Genomic DNA, 23,384 nt, shown 5'->3' with positions numbered 1-23,384 from the left:
TCATTTCATTCTGATTCAAATGCCCTGTTCACTATCCATTGTGGCATTCTTTTGGAAATGCATTTATCTAAATGCTTTTCACCTCCTAAACAACGAATTGATGGACTAAAAGTGAAGAATACAACAGAATATTTTTGGGCAGAGTTAAGGAAGGAACTTATTTTTCTTGAATATGCATTTGTCACAAGAGTTTTCTTTTTTTATTGCTAAGTAAGGGATGGGAGGAAGTAAGAAAGAGAGAAAATACCTACTTTTTTTTTTTTTTTTAAAGAAACATATCTATTACCTTAAATGAGGCATACCTGCAGAGTTTTGTGGCTACAATGAAGCATGGCTTTAAAAATAACCCCTTCTACATTTTCAAGTAGGTTGAACTCATTAAGGTAACAAGCATTTATTAAACACTGTTTAGTGTTTAGTGCCAAGATTAAGAAATCTTTTTTTGTTTTTCTTGAAAACTTTAGCTTTTAAAAGTTCCAGGTAGGAAAATGATTTTTAAAGCCCTAAAACAGAGCAAGGGAGTCTTTGTGTTTTAAAAAAAACATTCAAAGCAAAAAGAGTTGAAACATCTTTGAGGGGTGGATTCATCCAGGCTGGAATCAGAAAAGGAGTAAAAAAAGCTGTTAGAAATTTTTCTTCTCTGGGAGGTCATGATCTAAGTGTTGGAAAGAGAACTAAAAAGAACTGATTTAATTGAAAAGCTGATTCACTTTTCCTCAGAGACTGAAACCAAACTCTGTTTCATCTGGTTGTTAGGCTGTTATAATTCTGGTTGCCTATAGCTATCTTTGACTGGATCTTATCCAACTCTTTGTCTTGTGGAATTCTGGAGCCCTCAGTTCCTGGGAGCAAGAGAAGGCTTCTAGCATGTTGGATTAGAACAATAATTTGTTCATATTAAGTGTATAATAATTCAGAAAGCACTTTCCCCACAGTTCAAATATTATTCTCCCCATTTTACAGATAAGGCAACTGATAAACCCATCTAATTTCATAACTTGGTTTGAACCTAGATATCCAGGCTTCATATGTAGCACATTTCCCATGATTCCTCACTGACCTAAGTTCTCAGTCTCAGAGTCACCCAACATTTCTTCCCCTTCCCACATTCCCCATAGCTGAGTAGTCATCATTTCTTTTTTTCCTTTACAACATCTGTCTCTTTCTCTTCAATCACATAGCTACCATCTTAATGTGGACTCTCATCATCTCTTATCTGAGCTATGGCAATACCTTTTTAATTGGTGTCTCTGTTTCCAGTATCTGATTCCCAGCCCATCCTCCACACAGCTGCCAATATATTTCTAAAGCACAAATCTTCAGTGGCTTTCTATTACCTCTAGTTTAAAACATAACACAATCCTCAACCTGTCATTTAAAGCCCTATAAATATGGTTTCCACGTTTTTCCCCTTTACAGATTCTTCATTTGAATCATAATCAGTTCCCTAGCTGTTTCTTAGGGGTGGGCTAGAACCAACCAATCATTAAATTTCAGTGTGAGCATTTACACCTGGAAATCAACAAACATCACAATTCAAGACTTGATCTATTGTTTTGTTGGTTATCTAGACTTAAAAAAAACTGATGGAGAAAATGTTAATAATGCAGATTAAATTTAGAAGGGGATTATGGATATACACATAGACACACTTTTTTTTTCCTTCAGAAAGCTAGTTGTTGGGCAGTTAGATGGCACAATGGATAGAGCACCAGTCCTGGAGTCAGGAGGATCTGATCTGAATTCAAATCTGGTCTCAGACACTTAACATTTATTAGTTGTGTGATCCTGGGCAAGTCACTTAACTCCAAAAATAACAAAACCACAGAAAAAACAGAGAGCTAGTTGTTAAACTTTTACTGGTATACCCCTGGCTGTTTTCCATAGGTGACCTATCTCCTTACACATCATCTTGATGGGGGGAACCCTGAAACTGTCCTCCCTGACTATGTGGGGGAAGCTATGGAGGTGAACTCTGAGAAACTCTCCTCTGGGAAAAGCCCGCCTCAGGGAATCAAGATAAAGTGGCTTCATTCTGTTAACTTGGTAGTGACTAGCTGCACCTTCTATTGAGCTGAAAATTAATCCAGGACCACTCCTAGTAGCTGGAACTGAAGTGGTCTCATTCAATTGGAAATCTAGGCCTGGGGGCAGTGACAACATTGAAGGAATCTCATTCACTTGAAACCTCATTCTCAGATTTCATATAAAAAAGGCATTTTTAAATTCAGTTCTTTTCAGAATGTCTGAAGCAGGATTATGCCTTGTCAAGGAACTTCTCTCCTTGGCATAGTTGCCTGCCAGGACTCCTGCCCATTGTGAAGAGAACCTCTTCTCAGTGTAAGCCTTTTGTTATTTCTCTGCCAGGACCTTGCCACTGAGGAAGTCAGTCTTCCTAGCAAAGCTGGCTTCTCAGTGCCAACAGAATAAAACTTCCCTTTTGCCATCCAAACTTTTTGGGCTAATGAATTCTTTTTACGTTGGACTTGCATTGACCAGAGCGGGGTTTCCACAACTCTCTGCACTGCTACTAACCACATCAATCTCATTCCAATTCTAGCACCCTTTTCACTATCAATCATGAAATTCTATTGAAAATGCATTTATTTGAAGCATATTTATTACTCTCTGGACAATGAACTCAAAGTATAGAATGCAACATTTTTAGCAGTCAGTAAAAGAATTTGCTTTTCATGAATATGATATGTTACAAGAGTTTCCCACGAATCATCATTGATCATGGTCTTAGACTCTCTCCTCACCCTTGCTTCCTAGAATGAATGCTTAGTTTTTTTCCTAGCTGCAGCTCAGGTGCTGCCTTGTATGTGAGGGTTTTTATGATCTTAGAATGCAAACTCCTTGCAAGTAGTGATCATTCCCTTCTTTCCCAAGTGTATGACACATAGTATGCCATTAATAAATATTTGTTGAATTGCTTGATTGATCCTGGAAGCTGAAAGTGCTAGACATGTATAAAATTACCGTCTCATTCCACAGTTGCTCCACTCTCATTCTTCCTCCCAAATGAGTATCAAGGGTTGTAAAGGGCAAAAAGAGAAGAAATGATATGGGACTGCAGAAAAAAAGAGTGACAGTTATAGCCAAAGGAAAGAGTTATGGGAATATGTGCCCTTTTCATTGGCTGGGTTTCCTTGAAAGGTAGTGGATTCATACCCATTAGAAGTCTTCAAGCAGGGGGAAAATGATTATTTTTTAGATATGTTATAGTGGTGATTTCTTTCTTGTATAGATTGGACTAGATGGTTTCAGAGATTCTCCTAAACTCTGAGATTCTGAGATAATATAATGTTAGTTGCAGTTGGTCAAAGGACTTAGACAACTAAGATAGGAAGAAGCAATGCCCACCTGAGTATTCCCCTTTGCACTGGATCTAGTGTTCCATGCTCCTGTGCCACAAGTAAACCATAATTGTGATTCCAGCAATTTCTGCATCTGTACCAGTACTGAGAAAAGTCTAAATATAACCCTATGAAAGTTGTTCTGTGAACTCCTTTGTTCAAAGAAAGACTTAAGCTATCCAAAAGTCTTGGGTCTATATCAATCCTATAACTAGGGGATTTCCAGGATTTAGGAGAGCAGCAGTTTTGCAGTTCCTTGGCAGATGTTTAATGTTAATTATTATGAATTACCTTCTTGTTATAAAATACTTTTAATTTATTGATTCATGTATGTCATGAAACCACTGCATGCAGCATTCCTGAAGGGATTTTACTCCTTGGGAAACCAGCTTCATCTTGTCAAGGTTACATGACTAGTGTTCATTGAAATATACTACTTGCAAATGGATGTGAATTAGTTGTTAGGTGAGGGTTCAAATTCACACATCCATAATGCTGAAGGCTTCAAGCTATTTTGTGACAATAGTGAATACCTCACTCACTCTACACTTCTGGCCTAGTGGGGCAAATGCAAATAACCAGAGTGACCATGGGATTCTCCTGTGAGATGTTGTTGCCACCTCCAGGTGTTTTAACATAATTTTAATTTACTTATATATGTATTTTATAACCTCCCAGTAAGGTAAGTTCCTTGAGGTCAGGTTATGTGTCATTTTATTTTCATATCCCCAGCCACTCGGTATAATGACCTACATACAGTAAATCGCTTAATAAATGTTTATTAAATTGAACTGATATCAAATTACCTTCCTATTGTGAAAATATGAATAAGAATCTCAAATACAAAAATGAAGAAGAGAATATTTAGGTGGTCATTGGGCCAAAAGCTGCAAAAAAATCAGGAAATAAGAGAGCTGAGAAAATGCCATAGTTGAGTTTTTTGATATCCCAGAAGACACTTCCTTGCCTTCTTGTGACATTTCTTTCTTGATTCTTAGGCAAGTTATTTCTTCAGTTTCATAATTTAGAATATTAGAAAGTTGGACTAAATGGTCTCTCAGGTTCCTTTTGGCTCAATATCTAGAGTCCTATGATCTGTCTGCTTGTCTAAACATTCCTTTTCAGTCTTCTGCACCAAGGGTAGGCATCCCTCTAAATTCCATCCTAGAGCTTCTTTTCTGCTCTCCTTGAGGCAAGAGTCAATCTCCCTTGGAGAAAGAGTCAGTAAGATTCTAGAGCTATCTGTCAATGCCTCCTGAAAGTCACATCTCAACAAACTATATGGACACAAATATCTTTCACTGGTAGCACATATTTTACATTTTTGTGTTCTGTCACTTGGTGATTCATCAGCTTCCATGGGTTCAGTTATCATCTCTATATAGATGATTCTCAGATCTCTTTTGAACTACAGGTCTACTAGCCATTTCCACCTAGGTGTTTTATATAAGCATTTCAAATTCAACATATCTAAAACATAACTCATATTTCATCTAAACATATCTTTCCTTTAAATTCATATCCCATCTTCACTAGCAGATTGCCCCCTTTACTGTAGCTTCTTTCAAAATAGTATTTTTTCCAAATACATGTAAAGATAGTTTTCAATATTCATTTTTATAAAACTTAATTTTCCAAATTTTACTCCCTCCCTCCCTGATTCTTCTCAAGACAGCAAGCAATCTGATATAGGTTAAATATATCATACTTTCTCATAGCTTCTATTTTTCTATTAGCTCCTCTTCTGCTTACAAATATTCCCATGTCTCCCCATCCTCAAAAAACTCATTTGATCTTTTCATCTCCACTATTGTCCTATATTTCTTCTGCCCTTTGTGGCTAAACTCATAGAGAAGACTACAATAAGTGTTCCTATGTCCTTTAATTTTTTTACTTCCTACAATCTGATTTTCTACCTCATTATTCAATTGAAAATATCTCCGGAGTTATTAATGACCTTTTCCTCAATCCTCATTCTTCTTGACCTCTCTACTAACTCCTTGATATTTTTTTCTTTCTAAGTTTTCAGGATACCACCTTCTCCTGGTTTCCCTCTTAAATGACACTGGCAGTTTCCTTTGCTGTATCCCAATCCAGGTCACTCTGTCCCACAGGACTCTGTCTTGATACTATCTCATTTGGTGATTTCATCAGCTCCCATGGATTTAATTATCACTTCTATGCTGATGATTCTCCTATCTACCTATCTTGTCTTAACCTCTCTGCTGACCTCCAATCTTGTATCTTCAATTGCCTTTCCGACACCTCAAACTGGATGTTCAGTAGATATCTTAAACCCAATATGTTTATCTTTCCTTCTAAATAATTTCCTCTTCCAAATATTCATATTACTGTCTAGGATATCACCATCCAGTGCATTCTCCATTTAACCAGCAAAGAAATTTATTTAAAGCACAAGTCCTCTGAGGTCATGCCTTATATTCAATAAACTTCATTAGTTCCCTATCACCTCTAGGATCAAATTAAAAATCCACTGTTTAGTGGTCAAGGTTCCCCTTCATAAAATAATACTCCCATCTTTCTAGTCTATTTCCACTCTCACCTAATCCCCCCCCCCCCCCTTGCTATTCCACAAACAGGATACTTAATCTCTTGGCTCTAAAGATATTTTCTGATTGCACACCATAACCAAATGTTCTCCTTCCTCATCTGGGCTTCCTGTTTCCTAGGATTCCTTCAAGTTCCAGCTAAAATCTCACTTTCTACAAAAAAGCCTCAAGCCCTCTTAAGGCTTTTGTTGATTATGTTCAATTTACATATTTCCATTTCATTCTTTTATGTCTTAGAATCCTGTTTTCTTCAAAGTACTGCTCACGTATGACCGCCTGCAAAAGTATCCTTTTTTCTTCAAGCTTTTAGCATCTTTTTCCTTTTAGAATTTGTTATATAGAGGGCACCTAGATGGTGCAGTGGGTATAGCACTGGTTCTGGAGTCAGGAGGACTTAAGTTCAAATTCCATTTCAGACACTTAACACTTTCTAGCTGTGTGACAGTCACTTAACTCCAACTGCCTCACCAAAAACACAAAACATAAAACTAGAATTTGTTGTGTATGTTATAAGCATAACAGCCTTTTCAGAAAGACTATTATATATATTTATTAGTGCACTTACATCTATTCCACCCTCCAAAACTCACACTAGAATATAAGCTTCTTTGAGGGCCAAAGCTCTTTCTAATTATTTGTTTGGGTTCTTTTCCCAAGCATTTCCCCAGCATCCAGTGCAGTGCCTTTCTTTATAATAGACAATAAATATTTGATGGGTTAGGTTGGACCTAGATCCCCTGACTTTCAGTCCAAAGATCATAGGCTCAGGAAGCAGATTCAAAGTTAGCTGGTCCAATATTTTAAAGGCCAAAAAAGATTAAGAAATTTGTCCAAGAATTCACAGGTGGCATTAGCAGTGAGATTTGAGTCCAGATTTTCTGACTAAATATCAAAAGTTCTTAATCTTTTTTGTGACATGGTCTACTTCGGTTATCTGTTAAAGCCTATGGATGCCTTCTCAGAATTATGTTTTAAAACTATGTTTAAATTATATATTTTAAAATAAAGTATATAGGATTACCAAGGAAACCAAAGCCTAGTGAAACTAATGATGCATCCCTCCACTTATCTAAGTTCACAGACCCCTCCTGAAATCTATCCTGGGACTATGGACCCCAAGTTAAGAACCCCTGGCCCAGAGACAGAACTTTTCCACTGTGCCATGCAGTCCTCAATAACAATAGGTAACAGAACCATGGCAGAGCCAAGCATTTTCTGAAGCAATATTTGTATTATTGGGAAAATTGCTCTGGATTTTGACGTTTGGAGATGATTTACATAGCTGTATTTTGTACTTTTCCAGCAACTGCTTTGTTATGAGAGCATGTATCGCTGAGAGTGTTTTTAAGGGCCATTCTTACATCCTTATGATTAGCCATCATCAAAATGGGATTTTAGGGGACTGTCATAGGATTCTGCCTTCCCTTTTTTGAGTTGGTTTGTTCCAGCCTGGATACATCCCTGAGTCTCCCTGACTGCTGGTAGCAAGAAGGATTTGTACACATCCATGTGTGTGTGTGTGTGTGTGTGTGTGTGTGTGTGTGTGTCTGTGTCTGTGTGTGTAAGAGAGAGAAAGAGAGACACAGACACAGACACAGACACAGAAAGATAGAGACAGAGACAGAGACAGAGACAGAGAGACAGAGAGAGAGAGAGAGAGAGAGAGACAGACCCAGACAGAGATAGAGACACAGAGAGAATGAGAGAGTAGGAGCCTATATGATGGGCTAGGGATAGGGGTGGAAGTGTAGGTAGGGGAATGTGAGAGCTGGACAGGAAGAAGAGCTTTGGGGCTGGGAGTGGTCTCTGCATCAGGAGGCTTTTGAGTTGGGGCACCCAGGAAGGAGCAGGAAAGCACGGTTACTTGTGGATTGTAGCTATTGCTGCACAGAGGATGAGCAGGCAGGCTGCCAACAGTGGGGCAAAGCAGCCCTGCAGGGGAGACAATCTCATCAGAGGCTCTTTTAATCAACCCAACCTTAACTTCTACTTTTTCCATCTTCCCTGCTGGGCTGGAGCACCGCCTTTCCTCTCCTTCCCTGCCATCAGAAACCAGGCGATGAGTAGCAACCTCTGGCTGGGTTAGAGATCCAGAGAGCCTGTCTGAACTCGGCTGGGCTGCAGTGGTGAGAGATTTTTCCCCTATCGTATTAGCAAAGAAAGTGAACTCAACCTCTCTATGAGCCCAGAGTAGTGTTCTTACCCTGGCACTCATATATGTATATATATACACAATACACACATATATGCATTTGGGGGAAGAAAGTGAGAGACAGAGAGACGGAGCAGAGAGAGACAGACAGAGAAACAGAGAGACAGAGACAGAGAGGCAGTTAGGTGGCACAATAGACAGAGCTCTGGACTTCAGTTAAGAAAGACCTGAGTTTATGTCCATCAGTTGGAGAATGGCTGAATAAATTGTGGTATATGAAAATTATGGAATATTACTGTTCTGTAAGAAATGACCAACAGGATGATTTCAGAAAGGCCTGGAGAGACTTACACGAACTGATGCTGAGTGAAATGAGCAGGACCAGGAGATCATTATATACTTCAACAACAATACTAGATGATGACCAGTTCTGATGGATCAGGCCATCCTCAGCAACGAGATCAACCAAATCATTTCTAATGGAGCAGTAATGAACTGAACTAGCTATACCCAGAAAAAGAACTCTGGGAGATGACTAAAAACCATTACATTGAATTCCCAATCCCTATATTTATGCACACCTGCATTTTTGATTTCCTTCACAAGCTAATTGTACAATAATTCAGAGTCTGATTCTTTTTGTACAGCAAAATAATGTTTTGGTCATGTATACTTATTGTGTATCTAAGTTATATTAATATATTTAACATCTACTGGTCATCCTGCCATTTAGGGGAGGGGGTGGGGGGGGTAAGAGGTGAAAAATTGGAACAAGAGGTTTGGCAATTGTTAATGCTGTAAAGTTACCCATGTATATATCCTGTAAATAAAAGGCTATTAAATAAAAAAAATAGTAATTAAAAAAAAAAAAAAAAAGAAAGACCTGAGTTTGAAAGCTGCCTCAGATATTTACTACATGTGTGAGTTTGGACAGGTCATTTAACTTTTATTACCTCTAGTTTTCTCATTTGTAAAATGGAGATAATACTAGCATCTTCCTTTCATCATTATTAAAGGATAGATGAAGATATTTGTAAAGTACTATATGGTGTTAAAGTGTGTTGTAAGCCTTAAAGCATTATATAAATGTCAGTCGTTATTGTTGTTGCCATTGTGATTATGGCAATAATTGTCACCTATATAATCACAGGACTGCTGAGTTGAGTAAGATATCCCTTTCAACTCTCACATTCTGAGATATCAAAGGTTAAGTAATTTGACTTCAGTAATAAGTCTGGATTTTAATAATAATAGGATTTTAGCTTAGATCACTACTGACTGCAAGTCTAGAATCCTTTCACACAGAAGGCCTATTCTAGTTCTCAATTTGATCCTGTGATCAATCCTAAATCACTTAATACCTCCAAGTCTCATTTCCTTCAATTGTAAAATGAGGGGATTAGAGTAGATGATCTTCAAGTTCCCTTTCAGGGCAGACAATACATGGTTCTAATGCCTGGTGAGGTTCTTAGCCCCACAGGTACTCTGAATACTCTGAATCTGAATGGAGAAACTTCCACTATATAAAAAATTTGGAGGTATACAGTATATATAAGGTACATGAAGAGAAACTGATGACACAAAAGGGCTCCATCTCATGATATAAATCACAGAGACAAGTACTGATAACTCCCAATTTAATTGTCCTTTGACATTTCCACAGGTTTTCTTCCCACCACCTTTTAAGGTAAATGTTATTTCAATTTTATGAATGAGAAACTGAGGTTTGGAATCTGTGAAGCAACTTCCCCTACAGTCACACAGCGAAGTAATGTTGGAACTGGAACTGGACATCAATCAACATCAAGTTCAACTTTCTTTCCACTCTGCCCATAGTCTGGATGTCCAGTTGTGGCCATCTCTCATGTTCAAGTACAGGTCTCTAGAGGTGCTAGCTGTTTTAGAGTGATAGTGTAGCAAGAGCACGAGGTTTAAAAAGTCAACTACACAAGTATAGTACTCAAATAATGAGACGATAGTTTTTGTGAAAAAGACATTGGACATTTTGGTTGACTGCTACACAGTATGGTGGGACTGTTCTCAAATCTCAGGCTGATCTCAGCAGTTATGTAGCTCATAGCAAAAAAGGGCATAGCACCATAGGCTCAGACTTGGAAGGTTCATCTTGCCCAACCAGTATTCTCTTCCTTCTTAAATATTCTACTTAATGAATTTTATCTTCAGTATTCTCATCTATAAAATGGGGACAATAACTCCCCTACTTTGCATTTTCCTCAAAGGGTTATTGTAAAGATCAAATGAGTTAGCATGTATAAAATGCTATGCCAACTATGAATCACTACATAAATGCTATTATCAGAAAGGACTTAGTGATGCATGTTGAATTGTGATGAATTATTCCAATTTTTATCAAGAGATTTTGTTAAGTCATGCTCTAAATTTGTTATAGCAGCATAGCAGAATGGATAGGTTACTGGAAGCTGGATCAGGAAGACCTGAATTTGAATCTTGCCTCTGACAATAGGACCATGGCTTTAAAGCTAAAAGGGATCTTAAAGAGTAATATAATCAACCACTTCATTTTATAGATCAGAACACTGAGGTTCAGAAAGTATGTTGCTCAGGGTCACACAGCATACCCATCTGAGGCAGGATTTGAACCTATCTCTTTCTGACTTTTGAATCCAGTGCTCTATTCATACAGGTTGAGTCCCTTAACTTCTCTGAATCTTTCCTTTTCTTATCTTTAAATGGGAATGAGCCTACCTACCTCATAGGGTTGTAATAAGGCTAAAATGACATAATATATGAAATGTACTTTGCACATTTTAAACCAGCAAGTAAATAATCCATCATCATCATCAATCATCATTGTTATTATTATTACTATTATTTTCATTTCCCAAAGCCCAGTTGGTTTCCCTTCATCTTCCCAATATTTCACATGGTTAGAATGCAAAAGTGAAGTAGGGAGGGGAGATCTATGTTAGTTTCAGACATTTGAACATTTTTTTCTCTAAACTGCAAATGTGCTCAGTTTGATGCTGGGGACAACAAAGAAGTCAAAGAGGACACAGAATTTTAATGGATACTAACAAAAATGTAGATGGTGACATAGCCCTCATAGGCCTAATGGGGCTTTGTTCCAGGGCACTAACATCTAGGGAAAGTGTGCTCCCTTCCTGAGGCAAAAGCCATCCCTGCACATTGATTCATCTCCCAATCTTTCCGAAAGTAAATGCCTCTTTCCCTCCATGATTATTTTTCCTACAAAGGAATACAATTTCTAGTCATAACTCTGGTTGCCGGGCTAGGGAAGAACACAAAAGGCCAGCACAAAAGGCAGAATTAGCATGACATCTGAGGGAACAAATATATCACAGGTGAGCAGGAGGAATTGGCCGCTTGAATGATTATGGGAAGGCAGATGATACATAGGCTGAGCTGGTGTTTTTGCCTCAGTTCTGTTTCCATCCTGCCTGCTGAGCAGCAGAGGAAAAGGGTGAGAGGAGAGAGGCTTCAGTCTGTACCACTGGATCAAATACTATTATTAATGAGATAAGAGATCCATCTAAGTAGGTCTGTCCATTTGTCTTATGGCAATGTCACTGTCTTGTGGTATCATTTGCTATACCTTGCAGCCTAACACAAAAGAAATATTCTTGGAGTTTGGAGGCTTGGGTTCAAGTCCATGGCCTGCCCTATATTATCTGTGTAACATTGGGAAAAGTCACTCTACCCTCTCTGAGCCTCAGCTTTTTTCTTAGTCTTAGCCCTATTATTACCTCTAGGTAGGTCAGGGTAAAATATAAACTATTTAATGAATAATGATAGTAAAACAGACAATACCTTGCAATCAACTAACCAATATTATTAGGCACTTCAATCTGTCAGGCACTGTGCTATGTACTGGGTTACAAGTACAATATAATATTATATTACATTAGAATATAATATAAATATAATCACATATAGCGAACATTTTGTTTTGGTATTCAATCATTTCAATTTGTCACCATTTCATGAACCCATTTGGGGTTTCTTGACAAAGATACTGGAATGTTTGCCATTTTCTTTCCAGCTTATTTTACAGATGAGGAAACTGAAGTAAATAAGGTTAAGTGACTTGCCCAGGGTCACATAGCTAATAAATGTCTGAGGCTAGATTTAAGCTTAGGGAGATGAGGTCTCCCTGATTCCAGTCCCTGCTTTCTATCTACTGCACCATCTTGCTGCCTCCTTAAATTCATTTCATTTTTTCATTCCATGATATGAGAATTCCAGAATTGTACATAAAATACTATGGGATGGCTCAGAGGGGAATATGATTATTGAAGCAGAAAATGGTAAGGGAAGGCTTCCAAGAAGAAGTAGCATTTGACTTGGGATTTAAAGGATGGGTAGTAATTCAGCAGCAAAGAGGACATGGGCATTTGAAAAAACTGGAAGCAGAATGAACAAAGACCCAGAGGTAGGGAAGCACAGGAAACAATGAGCCATAAAAACTCTATCCATCATTAGTAGGCTGAGAATGTGTCAACTTTATTGCTTTGAGTGGCTCCTAACGTGGTTCCCCAAAGTTATAAGCAGTCCCTATCTGCCAGCCCTCTGGCTAAAGGAAGAGATAGAAGATAGACATTAAATCATAAAGCATCTGGTGACAGAAGAGAGATCTACTCACAATGGAGCATCATCCCAGAAGAACCATCACAGAATCTTAAGGAAATGGAAGGTGCCTCAATGACCACCCATCCAGCTGATACAATACCAGACATTAACAGCTTGGCTAGGATAAGGGCCATGGCCCCACAGAGAGCAAACTGGCCAGAAGACCCCTAAACCTACTTAAGACTAATTTAGATTGCAAGGGTTTGAATGAAGCAGGATGGGCATTTGACAATGCATTTGCTCCCTTCTGCTAGAATGCTAATGACCCAACTCAGAAATTTACTTAGGAAACCTGGTGCTTGGGGCAAATGTGGGGAAGGCTAAAAGTAGATTTGGTGGGGAAGATTGAGAAGTCATTCCTAGAGAGGCTACCAGAGGATGGAGCAGAAAGGGGTCAGCTTAGGGCGGATCTTACCTGGAGTGAGAGAAGGACTCAGAAGATTACCTTGAACACTTGACTTAGTGCCACGGAAGGGAAATCCTGTCCTCCAGAGAGAATGATTTTGCCTTTGGTTCAACTGATGACCCTATTACTCAATTCCTGGGAAGAAGTGGGGGAGACAACACAAACACACACACACATATACACACATACACATACACTCACACATACACATACACACACCAGCAGCAATCATCTCTTCGGAACCTGGGATGAATGAAGTGAGAATTGGCAGGATTGTCACTAGGAGCACGAGTGGGCAATAAGAGTTCCAGACCTTTGAGAAGTGGGGGAGTGAAAATATGTCTCTAATATTTAAAAGCAGAGGCAAAGCAGCTCTTTTGCAATCTCCCTTCCTGCTAGGAGCTCATTCCCACTGATTGTTACAAAGGAAAAGAAAGGAAACTCAGCTCCTCCCTTGTCAACATTTGTTGATCTTTGATACGGGCAGGTGCAGAGAGCAGTTTTTGGAAAGATTTTTGGAAAACAAATTATTTCTGTGATATATAGTTCTTCTGTCTGAATGCAGGGTAGGGTATATGCTTTCTCCCAACATTTTACCTCTGTTCCAGTCCCCAGTTAGTGGAGGTGTTTTTCCACCAATATCCTAATAATAGTAAGGACAACAACAATAGGAAGCATTTCTATAGCACTTTAAGATTTTCAGAATTTCATTTGATCCTCACAACAACCCAGGGAGGTAGGTGTTATTATTATCCCTATTTTACAGATAAGTCAATGGAGGTAAAGCAACTGGCCCAGTGTCATACAGGATTTGATATAGAATTTGAACTCAGGGTTTCCTGACTTCAAGTCCAAACTTCTACTCACTTTGCCACTAAGCTGGAGAGGGTGATATGGCATCTGGGCTTTGGACAAAGGCCACCATAAACTTGTTCTGAAGCACAGGGATGGGCAGCAAGCAGAGATGAGAGAAGTCGAGATAAGGAAAGAAACCATCATTGAGCACAGATAAAAGAGGGGGTCAGAACAAGGACAGCAGTGTCCCAAGAGAGACATGGAGAGGGAGCAGAGGTGAGAATCATGAATAGGACTAAAGGAAGTACATAGATATAGACATATTCAGAGATCTGAAAATTGGTCAAAATGTTCTGTCTGAACTTTGAGCCTAGACACAGCTTCATCCTTGACCTCCTTGAGATTTTTCACTGTGATCACTTGAAGATTTGTGACCATTCAGATGGTCAGTCTGTGTGTAAGTAAAGGAGGGAGAGGGAAGGAGATGCAGGCAGAACTAAAACTAGACTCTGGAACTCAGAGACTGGAATCTTCCAAGGAGCTACTCCCTGTGGCCAGTTCTACTCAGTGTTGGTTTGCTGCAACTCTATGCTACCTTTCTCCCAACTGCCACCTTCTGCAGAGAACAGGATTCTTATTCTTTCCTCTGAAAAGCCCCCTGCAATCAGATGAATTCTCACCCAACTCAGGAACAAGCAAATGCAGAATCACAAAGAGGTAGACTCAAAAAAGCAGAAAGATAAGGGAAGAAAAACAACACAAAGAGATATAGAAACAGGGAGAAAGAATCCTCATTACCTAAGAAATCCAAAGGACCAGACTGGCTAGGGGCAGGTGTCATTATACAATTCAAACCCCCATAGGGTTCTGCAGAGAACTTTTCCTCTGCCCTCTACCCCCATCCCCTGTTACCCTTCTGAGTCCTGCAGATGCCCACTCAGACATCTGGCTTGACTAATAATTCGAGATAAGGAAGGAACCCCCTATAAACCCATCTCTCAGAAAGCAAGTAGGACTGGTCCATACCTCGGAAAGTCACTTTAGCGATACGGTCCCCTTTGCCCTTCAGTTCTGTGATGGTCTTCAGATGAACTATGAGAGCCATGCTGGATAGTTAGGGTCACGTTTAGGGTGGGCAGGCAATGGGCCACTGCCACTGTGGGATTGCTGATGCGATGCAGCTTTCCTGCCTCTCACTCTGCTTCTTCCTTCTGCCTCCTCCTCCTTCACCCTAGATGCTGCCCACAGAGACCCAGGAAACAGGAGCTGCTGTTCTTCACTGCTACTCATCAGCAGAGAAGCCTCCTCCCCCTCTCCAGCTCAGAGTTTTCAATCCAGAGCCATCATTGCAAGAGTGGGCTGTGTGTGTGTGTGTGTGTGTGTGTGTGTGTGTTTAAGTGTACATATGTGCATGCATGCATGGGAAAAAAGTGCAGCTAGCACAGAGTCTGTGAATGAATTTTTCACGAGCTGCCTTCTCCCAGATAAAGCGCTGCTCAGCTTCAGGTGTCTTTTCTCAGAATCTTATGGCTCCAGCAGCTGCTAGCTCTTTCAACAACCCCTTCCACTGTTTTTAAGAAAGCCTTTTTCTTTTAGTCTTAGGAGAGATATTAGGCAGGAGCAAGGAATGAAATTAAAAGAGGGCAGGAAGAAGACAGCACAAATTATTTCTGTGCTCAAAGAGCAAGTTGTTAATAGCTGTGAAAAAGAGTACCAAGCTGAATTCAGTTCTTTTCATTTGGGAAAAACAGGCATGTGGAAGACAGCAAGGTAGGTAGGGTTAAGCTGTCAAAATTTTTTTCGGAGTAGTTTTTATCACAGCTGTGCTCAGTGATAATGGTATCTTACATCCATTCCTGGTGCTAACATGAATCTCAATGGACATTAAAAGTTGGTACCAGGGCATGTCAGACTATACTCAAGAAGCCTCGTGACTTCTTTTTTTTTTTTTTAAAGATAATAATAGCTTTTAATTTTCAAAATACATACAAAGGTAGTTTTCAGCATTCACCCTTGCAAAACCTTATGTTACAAATTTTTCTTTCTCTCTTGCCTCACCCCTTCCCTAGACAGCAAGTAATCCAATATATGTTAATATGTGCAATTCTATGCGTATTTCCACATTTATCATGCTGCACAAGAAAAACAAGATCAAAAGGGAAAAAAATGAGAAAGAAAACAAAAAGCAAGCAAACAACAAAAAAGGTGAAATTATTATGTTGTGATACACACTCAGTCCCCACAGTCCTTTCTCTGGATGCAGATGGCTTTATCATAGGTCTGCTGGAATTGTCCTGAATCACCTCATTGTTGAAAAGAGCCAAATTCATCAGAATTAATCATCACATAATCTTATTATTGCTGTGTACAGTGTCCTCTTGATTCTATTCACTTCACTTAGCAACAGTTTATGTCAGTTTCTCCAGACCTTTCTGAAATCATCTTGCTGATCATTTCTTATAGAACAATAATATTCCATTACATTCATGTGCCATAACTTATTCAGCCATTCCCCAACTGATGGGGAATGCCTTAGTTTCTACTTCCTTGCCACTCAAAAAAGGGCTGCTATAAACATTTTTGCACATGTGGATCCTTTTTCTCTTTTTATGATCTTTTTAAGGGGACAGACCCAGTAGAGACACTGCTGGATCAAAAGGTATGCACAGTTTGATACCCCTTTGAGCATAGTTCTAAATTGCTCTCTAAAATGTTTGGATCATTTCACAATTCCACCAACAACGTATTAGTGTCCCAGTTTTCCCACATCCCCTCCAACATTTATCAAAGTTTCCTGTCATCTTAGCCAATCTGAGAGGTGTGTAAAGGTATCTCAGAGTTGTCTTAATTTGCAGTTTTCTAATCAATTCTCTAATCAATATTAAATTAAATCTCTAATCTGAATCAGTGATTTAGGGCATGTTTTCATATGACTCGAAATGGCTTTAATTTCTTCATGTGAAAATTGTCTTTTCATGTCTTTTGACCATTTATCAATTGGACGATAGCTTATAATTTTATAAACTTGAGTCAATTCTCTTTATATGAGGCTTTTATCAGAACCCTCGATATAAAAAATTTCTCCCAGTTTTCTTCTTTCTTTCTAATATTGGCTAAATTGGTTTTGTTTGTACAAAAACTTTTTAATATAGTCAAAATTATTCATTTTTGCATGTCATAACATTACTTCTTTGGACATAAATTCCTTCCTTCTTTACAGATCTGAGAGATACTAGGACTTCTTAAACTTTCCTAATATGGCAACCCATTTTCACCAAAGAAATTTTCATGATACGCTGAGTATATAGAGATTTAAAAATCGTGTACAAATCAAACATTTACTGATAATAAATCATAATTTCAGTACCCTCACATTCATTTACAGTAAAGAAGCTTTGCTCTATAGAACCTCCCTTCATATTGGACACTATGGGGATCCTACCTCTCTACCTACTCCAGAGGTCTCCAGAAAATAACTAGGGATAAAGCAAGATGGTCTCAAACTTTGTTTCTTACTCTTAGGTGAGGGATTTGAGAGAAGGAATTAATGTCTCTCTTTAATCCAATTCAAAAGCAAGTGAAGACATCACCCTCATGGTGTCATTGGTCCTCTTTGAAAACAAAGATAGAACAACATCAGTAATGCTCAGTAAACTTACCTAGATATCATTTATTGATATCTATTGATATTTACTGATGTGTTTGTATTATTTCCCTCACAGAATGCAAATTCTCTAGGAGAGAAGAACATAATTTTTTTAGCCTTTGTAGCCCCACTGTCTAGCATAATACCTGACATAACAATAGGTCCTAAATAAATGTTTGTGAAATTGAACTGAATCAAAGCAAAGCATATGATGAGATTATGAGTCCCTAATGATGGAAAGAGCAACTCAACAAATGTTTATCCCTTAGTTTTTCAGACACAATAAGTGATGAATGAATATTTGTTGAATTAATTGTCAGTCACTTATGAAGGCCAGCGTGTCCAGATTTAGGAGATATGCCATGATCCATGTCCAGTCAGAAACTAGCTACTTCAGAAACGAGAATCTGCATAGATTCAAGTGGCTCAAGGATGCAGGATATGCATTCCTAATCTGGAAATACTTTTTCTGTTACATGGAAATAAACAATCTCTCCATCAATCTGTAAATATTAAACACTTAAGTAGCAGGTATGGTGAGAAGTATTGTTTGACCATTTCTATTTGCACCTCAAATCTCTATACTACTGATTCATTACCAAAATGGATTTCTCAGGATAATGGAAAATTGTATTGTGAGATCTGTAATTCTAAATGTGTGTATGTTTAAGATCTGAGCGTTTTTTCCTACCCTCTGCCTCTGTGCCTCCCTTCTCTCTCTCTCCCCCTCTTTCCTCCTCAGGGATTGTTCTCCTTTAAATGTCTCCTTCCAAGAAATTTCCTTCCTTCCTTCCTTCCTTTCTTCCTTCCTTCCTTCCTTCCTTCCTTCCTTCCTTCCTCCCTTCCTTCCTTCCTTCCTTCCGTCCTCCCTCCCTCCCTCCCTCTTCTCCCTTCCTCCTTCTCTTCCTTCCTTTCCTTCCTTCCTTCCTTTCTTTCCTTCCTTTCCTTCCTTCCTTCCTTCCTTCCTTCCTTCCTTCCTTCCTTCCTTCCTTCCTTCCTTCCTTCCTTCCTTCCTTCTGTTTAGGACAAAAAGAGACCTACCCAAATTGACTACTACAGAGATCACTCATAAAAAGCAGAATTATCTATTAGAATCTCAAGAAGCAGACCCCATTCTGGTCTGTGAGCTGAATTCACAGCAGGAGAGAGCCAACTCCCTTGAAAATGTTCACAGTTTTTATACATTTCAGACAAAGAACTCCGAAAATCCCACCCTCTATATAGTGTGATTGGTCACACAAGCTCTATTCCCCTATTTGGTCAGTGGAATGTAGTAGACAAGGTGATGTACAGCTTTCTCAACACTCATCCTCCTTTGAACAAATAGAATATAGTCAAGGCCTTATCTAAAAATCACATGCTTCCTAACCTGAAGCCTTTAAGGCTGTAGTTAACAGTCCTTAATCAAAATGTGCTTGATCTGTAAGTTCTTCACCTTTTTCATATACTTCTTCCCTCCCTCCCTCCCTGCTTCCTTCCTTCCTTCCTTCCTTCCTTCCTTCCTTCCTTCCTTCCTTCCTTCCTTCTTTCCTTCCTTCTTTCCTTCCTTTCTTCCTTCCTCCCTCCCTCCCTCCTTCCCTTCCTTCCTCCCTTCCTTCCTCCCTCTCTCCCTCCCTTCCTTCCTTCCTTCCTTCCAAGGGCTGAGGGAGTCCAGGGAAGACTTTATGGATAAGATAGCATTTAAGATGAGCCTTAGGGCAGTTTGATAGTATAATGCATAGAGTATTGGGCTTGAGTCTGGAAGACCTGAGATCAAATCCAACTTCAGACACATGCCAACTGTATGATCCTGGATAAGTCACTTAACTGTGACTTGTTTGTCTCAGTTTCTTCATCTGTAAAATCAAAGGAAAATGGCAAACCACTCCAGTATGCTTGCCTAGGAAAGTTCAAATAAGATCATGAGAAGTCAGCTAAAACCTAAATAACTAAACAACAAAAGAGATGAGCCTGTAAGGATAATTTTGAATTTGTCAGATAGGAAAAAATAAAAGCAGAAGCCCAGGCACAGGGGTGACAAATATTAGTCTTTACTCAGACAAGAGGAGGTAGTCCATTTTGTCTGGAGGAAAAGTGCATTGAAAAGGAAGAGATGGGGCCAAGATTGGCAAGGTAGCTCAGGGTCAAAATGAGGAAGACATTCTCACAGGAAGGTTTAGAGCATCTTTTCTGTACAATGTGAAGAATCCAAGCAAAAGATGCAGGTGTTGGTAACTGTGGTAGAGCAGAGTAAATAGGGCTTTGTCCCAGGGTACCAAATTTAGAGGGTACTCCCTTCCTCTACCCTAAACAAAGAGCTAAATACCTGGTTTCTGAGAATTATTACTTAAAATAGAAGTTTGGGTTCTGATTGTGTGTTAACCACACCCCACTCCCATATGGATCTTTGTTCTCTTAGCCTTTATTCATTCTTGAGGAGGGGTTACTTCATATTTACATTGTATCTATTTTATATTTATATTTGCATGCATTGTTCCTCCTGATAGAATGTAAGTTCTTTGAAGACAGGTTTTTGGTCTGTCTATTCTTGGTACCTCACACAGACCTTGGCATAAACACTGGCATACAAATGCTTGTTGATTATTTGATTCATGCCCATTTGCCCTCTAAGATCCTTTTCCTGAACCACTCTCCTTCTTCAAATAGGCATGGATCTTTGTCCTCTCACCCCTCCATCTTTGTTCATTCTTGGATAAATACTTTATATTTACATTATGTCTATTTTACATTTATATTTCCATATGCTGTTCCTCCTGATAGAGTGTAAGCTCCTTCAAGTAAAGATTATCTTGTTTTTTGGTCTTTCCTAAGTTGGTGCTCAGAATTGTTCTCAGTTTTCTGCAGTGATTTGTTTTCTTATCTTATCTTATGCTGTCTTCTCTATCTTTGTATCTCCCTAAAAGGCTGCTTTGAACGTTAAAGACACTTAATAACCATTTGCTGAATTGAAAAGAATTGTTGCAGGGAAGTCCCTTGTGGCTTCCACAAGCAACTTCTCTCTTATAGCCAATAATGTAGGGGAAATAATCACAATAGAGATTTTTCTTTAGCCAATGCTCCATATGTTTCCGTCTAACAGGAAATATCTCATTTGATCTTGTTAGAGACAATATCCAGGTTTGAAAAGTTGTGGGTTCTTTGGGCTTTTTCAAGAAGTTTAAGCATGAACTTCTGAAATATTTCCCTCTTTAACTGATAGTGAGCTTACTCCCTGTCTTCATGATAATAGCTAGCATTTATGTAGCTCTTTAGTAGTGTATTTATATTAACTCAATTGAGTCTCACAACCATCTGTGATATAGATGTTATTTTATATATGAGTAAACTAAGGCTGAGAAAAGATCATACTGCTAGTTAGTATCTTAAGCAGAATTTGAACTCAGCTGTTTCTGAATTCAAGTCTAGGGATTTTACTGGTTGTGTCACCTAGATACTTCTCACTAGATTCAGTAGATATCACTCAACAAACATTAAGTGCCTATTATATACCAGCCATTGTGCCAAGATCTCTATTACTTTATACTTATGCTATGTGTATATGTATACATACACATACATATACATATATACACATATACATGCACTTGTCATGCAGTCTCTTTTTTAGTAGTGATTTTATTTCACTCTTTAGACTTGTATCCTAAGCACATATAGTGTCTGGCATATTGTAGGTACATAACAAATATTTATTGTTTGATTGATTGACCATTAGCATTTCTTGTTTAAAAAAAAGTCTGCATATCTTATTACTGGACAGTTCATTTTGGCAGAGATCCATTTCTATAGCTCTGTGACTATTTACTGTGACTTTGTCTCTAGCCACTCTGGATTCCCTTTTAATCTGTTTTATGTTGATTAGTCTCTCTTCTCAGTTCATGCCAAAGACTGCATCAGGAAGTGAGGAAAAATTACACTGAGGAAAGGCAGCTTCAGGACTATAAGGAGCCCAGCAGAAAGTTATAGTGGATCTACAGAATATTTTGAGGTGTACAGAAAAGTGTCTTTCAGGTACCATATATACTCAACAGTTGAGCCCACTTTCCCTGGCTCCAATCTCTCTCTCTCTCTCTCTCTCTATGTGTGTGTGTGTGTGTGTGTATAATATATATTTGTGGGAGAGTATTTCATAGACTTTTAGGGGGATATTTTATACCAACTATTCTTTCTTTATATGTCCTTAGGAAATATCCCTAACTAAAAGGTGAGTAATGTAATTAAAGGAACTGTTATTATGAATCTGATTCTAATCAAAAAGTAGAAATTCATTCCCAATTAAAGGACCTTCTACCTTACTTAAAGTTCATAATTAATACAGGTGAAAAGTTGGGCACAGTCTGACAGGTACAGGGGATGTTTGGAGAGGAAATGAGGGTTTTGTGCAATTTTGGTAAAATAGGTTTCAGAGGTCAAAAGAAGAATAGGTTTAGTAGACCATCTAAAATATTATAGGGTAACAGTGGAATGCCATCCACAATGCAATTCTGACAATAGAAATATAAACAATTCTGTAAAAGGAGAAAAGGGGAAACTGTCAAAAGAGACCGGGTACATGAACTGTGTATTCATCTACCAACTTTTTTTTTTAAAAGACATGTATAGAAATGTGCCTGCAAGGGCAGTTAACTGAAGATGAATACAACAGAGGGACACAATACTGTCAGAAGCGCTAAAGCTCAGAATGAGAGAGGTTGAAGATAAATATTAAAGATGGCATAAAATAATCATATGCCAGTAATAATGACAATCTTAGTGAAATAGATGGATATTTACCCAAAAAATATAAATTGCCCAGATTAACAGAAAAAGAAATAGAATATTTAAATAACCCCATCTTAGAAAAAGAAATTGACCAAGTCATAAATGAGCTCCCTAAGAAAAAGTCCCCATGACCAGATGGATATACAAGTGAATTCTGACAAAAATTTAAGGAACAATTAATCCCAGTACTATCTAAATTATTTGAAAAGGAGGTAAAGGGTAATTCCTACCAAATTCCTTTTATGACACAAATTTGCTTATGATACCAAAATCTGGGAGAAAAAAAACAAGAGAAAGAAAACTATAGAGCAATGAATATCAATGCAAACTTTTAAATAAAATATTATCCAAGGTATTATAGCAATATTTTATAAAGATCATACACTGTGAGTAGGCAGGATTTATACAAGGAAAGCAGGCCTGGTTCAATATTAGGAAAACTATAAATACAATTAATCATATCAATACAAAAGCAAAAATAATCAGATGAGTGTACCAATAGATTCAGAAAAAGATTTTGATAAAATGCAATGCCCATTCCTACTAAAAACTCTACAATGCATCAGAATAAAAAGAATCTTTCTTAAAATAATAAGTAGCCCCTATCTAAATCTAGAGCAAACATTATCTGTAATAAAAATAAACTTGAAATCATCTCAATAAGATCAGGGGTGAAACAAAGATGTCCATTATCAATCCTATTATTCAATATTGTACTAGAAATGTTAGCTATAGTAATAAAGCAAGAAAAAGAAATTGAAAGAAGGAAAAATAGGCAACGAGGAAACAAAACTATCATTCTTTGAAGGTGATATGATGGAATACTTAGAGAATCCTAGCGAATTCAAATTTAAAAAGTAGCTGAAACAATTAACAACTTTAGTAATACTGTAGGATATAAAATAAACCTATATAACCCCACTCATCAGCATTTCTATATATTACCAACAAAGTCCAGTAGGAAGAGATAGAAAAGAGAAATTCCATTGAAAATAACATCTGATAAAATAAAGTACTTGGGGATCCTCTTGCCAAGAAAACACCAGAAATTATATGAACAGAAATACAA

The 23,384-nt window shown here is 38.2% G+C and overlaps 1 protein-coding gene across 1 annotated transcript in view; it reads right to left on the bottom strand.

Annotated features, from left to right (window-relative positions):
* Positions 1–15,145, bottom strand: part of OTOF (otoferlin) — a 165,403-nt gene extending 150,258 nt beyond the window's left edge. Inside the window, exon 1 of the mRNA XM_012547421.2 lies at positions 14,938–15,145. Within this exon, the coding sequence (XP_012402875.1) occupies positions 14,938–15,016 (79 nt within the window). The 5' untranslated portion in view covers positions 15,017–15,145. The remainder of the gene's footprint in view (positions 1–14,937) is intronic.
* Positions 15,146–23,384: the final 8,239 nt, after the last annotated feature.

The sequence above is a fragment of the Sarcophilus harrisii genome, chromosome 2 (assembly GCF_902635505.1).
Source record: "Sarcophilus harrisii chromosome 2, mSarHar1.11, whole genome shotgun sequence".
Taxonomy (NCBI): Eukaryota; Metazoa; Chordata; class Mammalia; order Dasyuromorphia; family Dasyuridae; genus Sarcophilus; species Sarcophilus harrisii.
The sequence above is the reverse complement of the archived record's forward strand: the minus strand, read 5'-3'. Positions and strand labels throughout refer to the sequence as shown.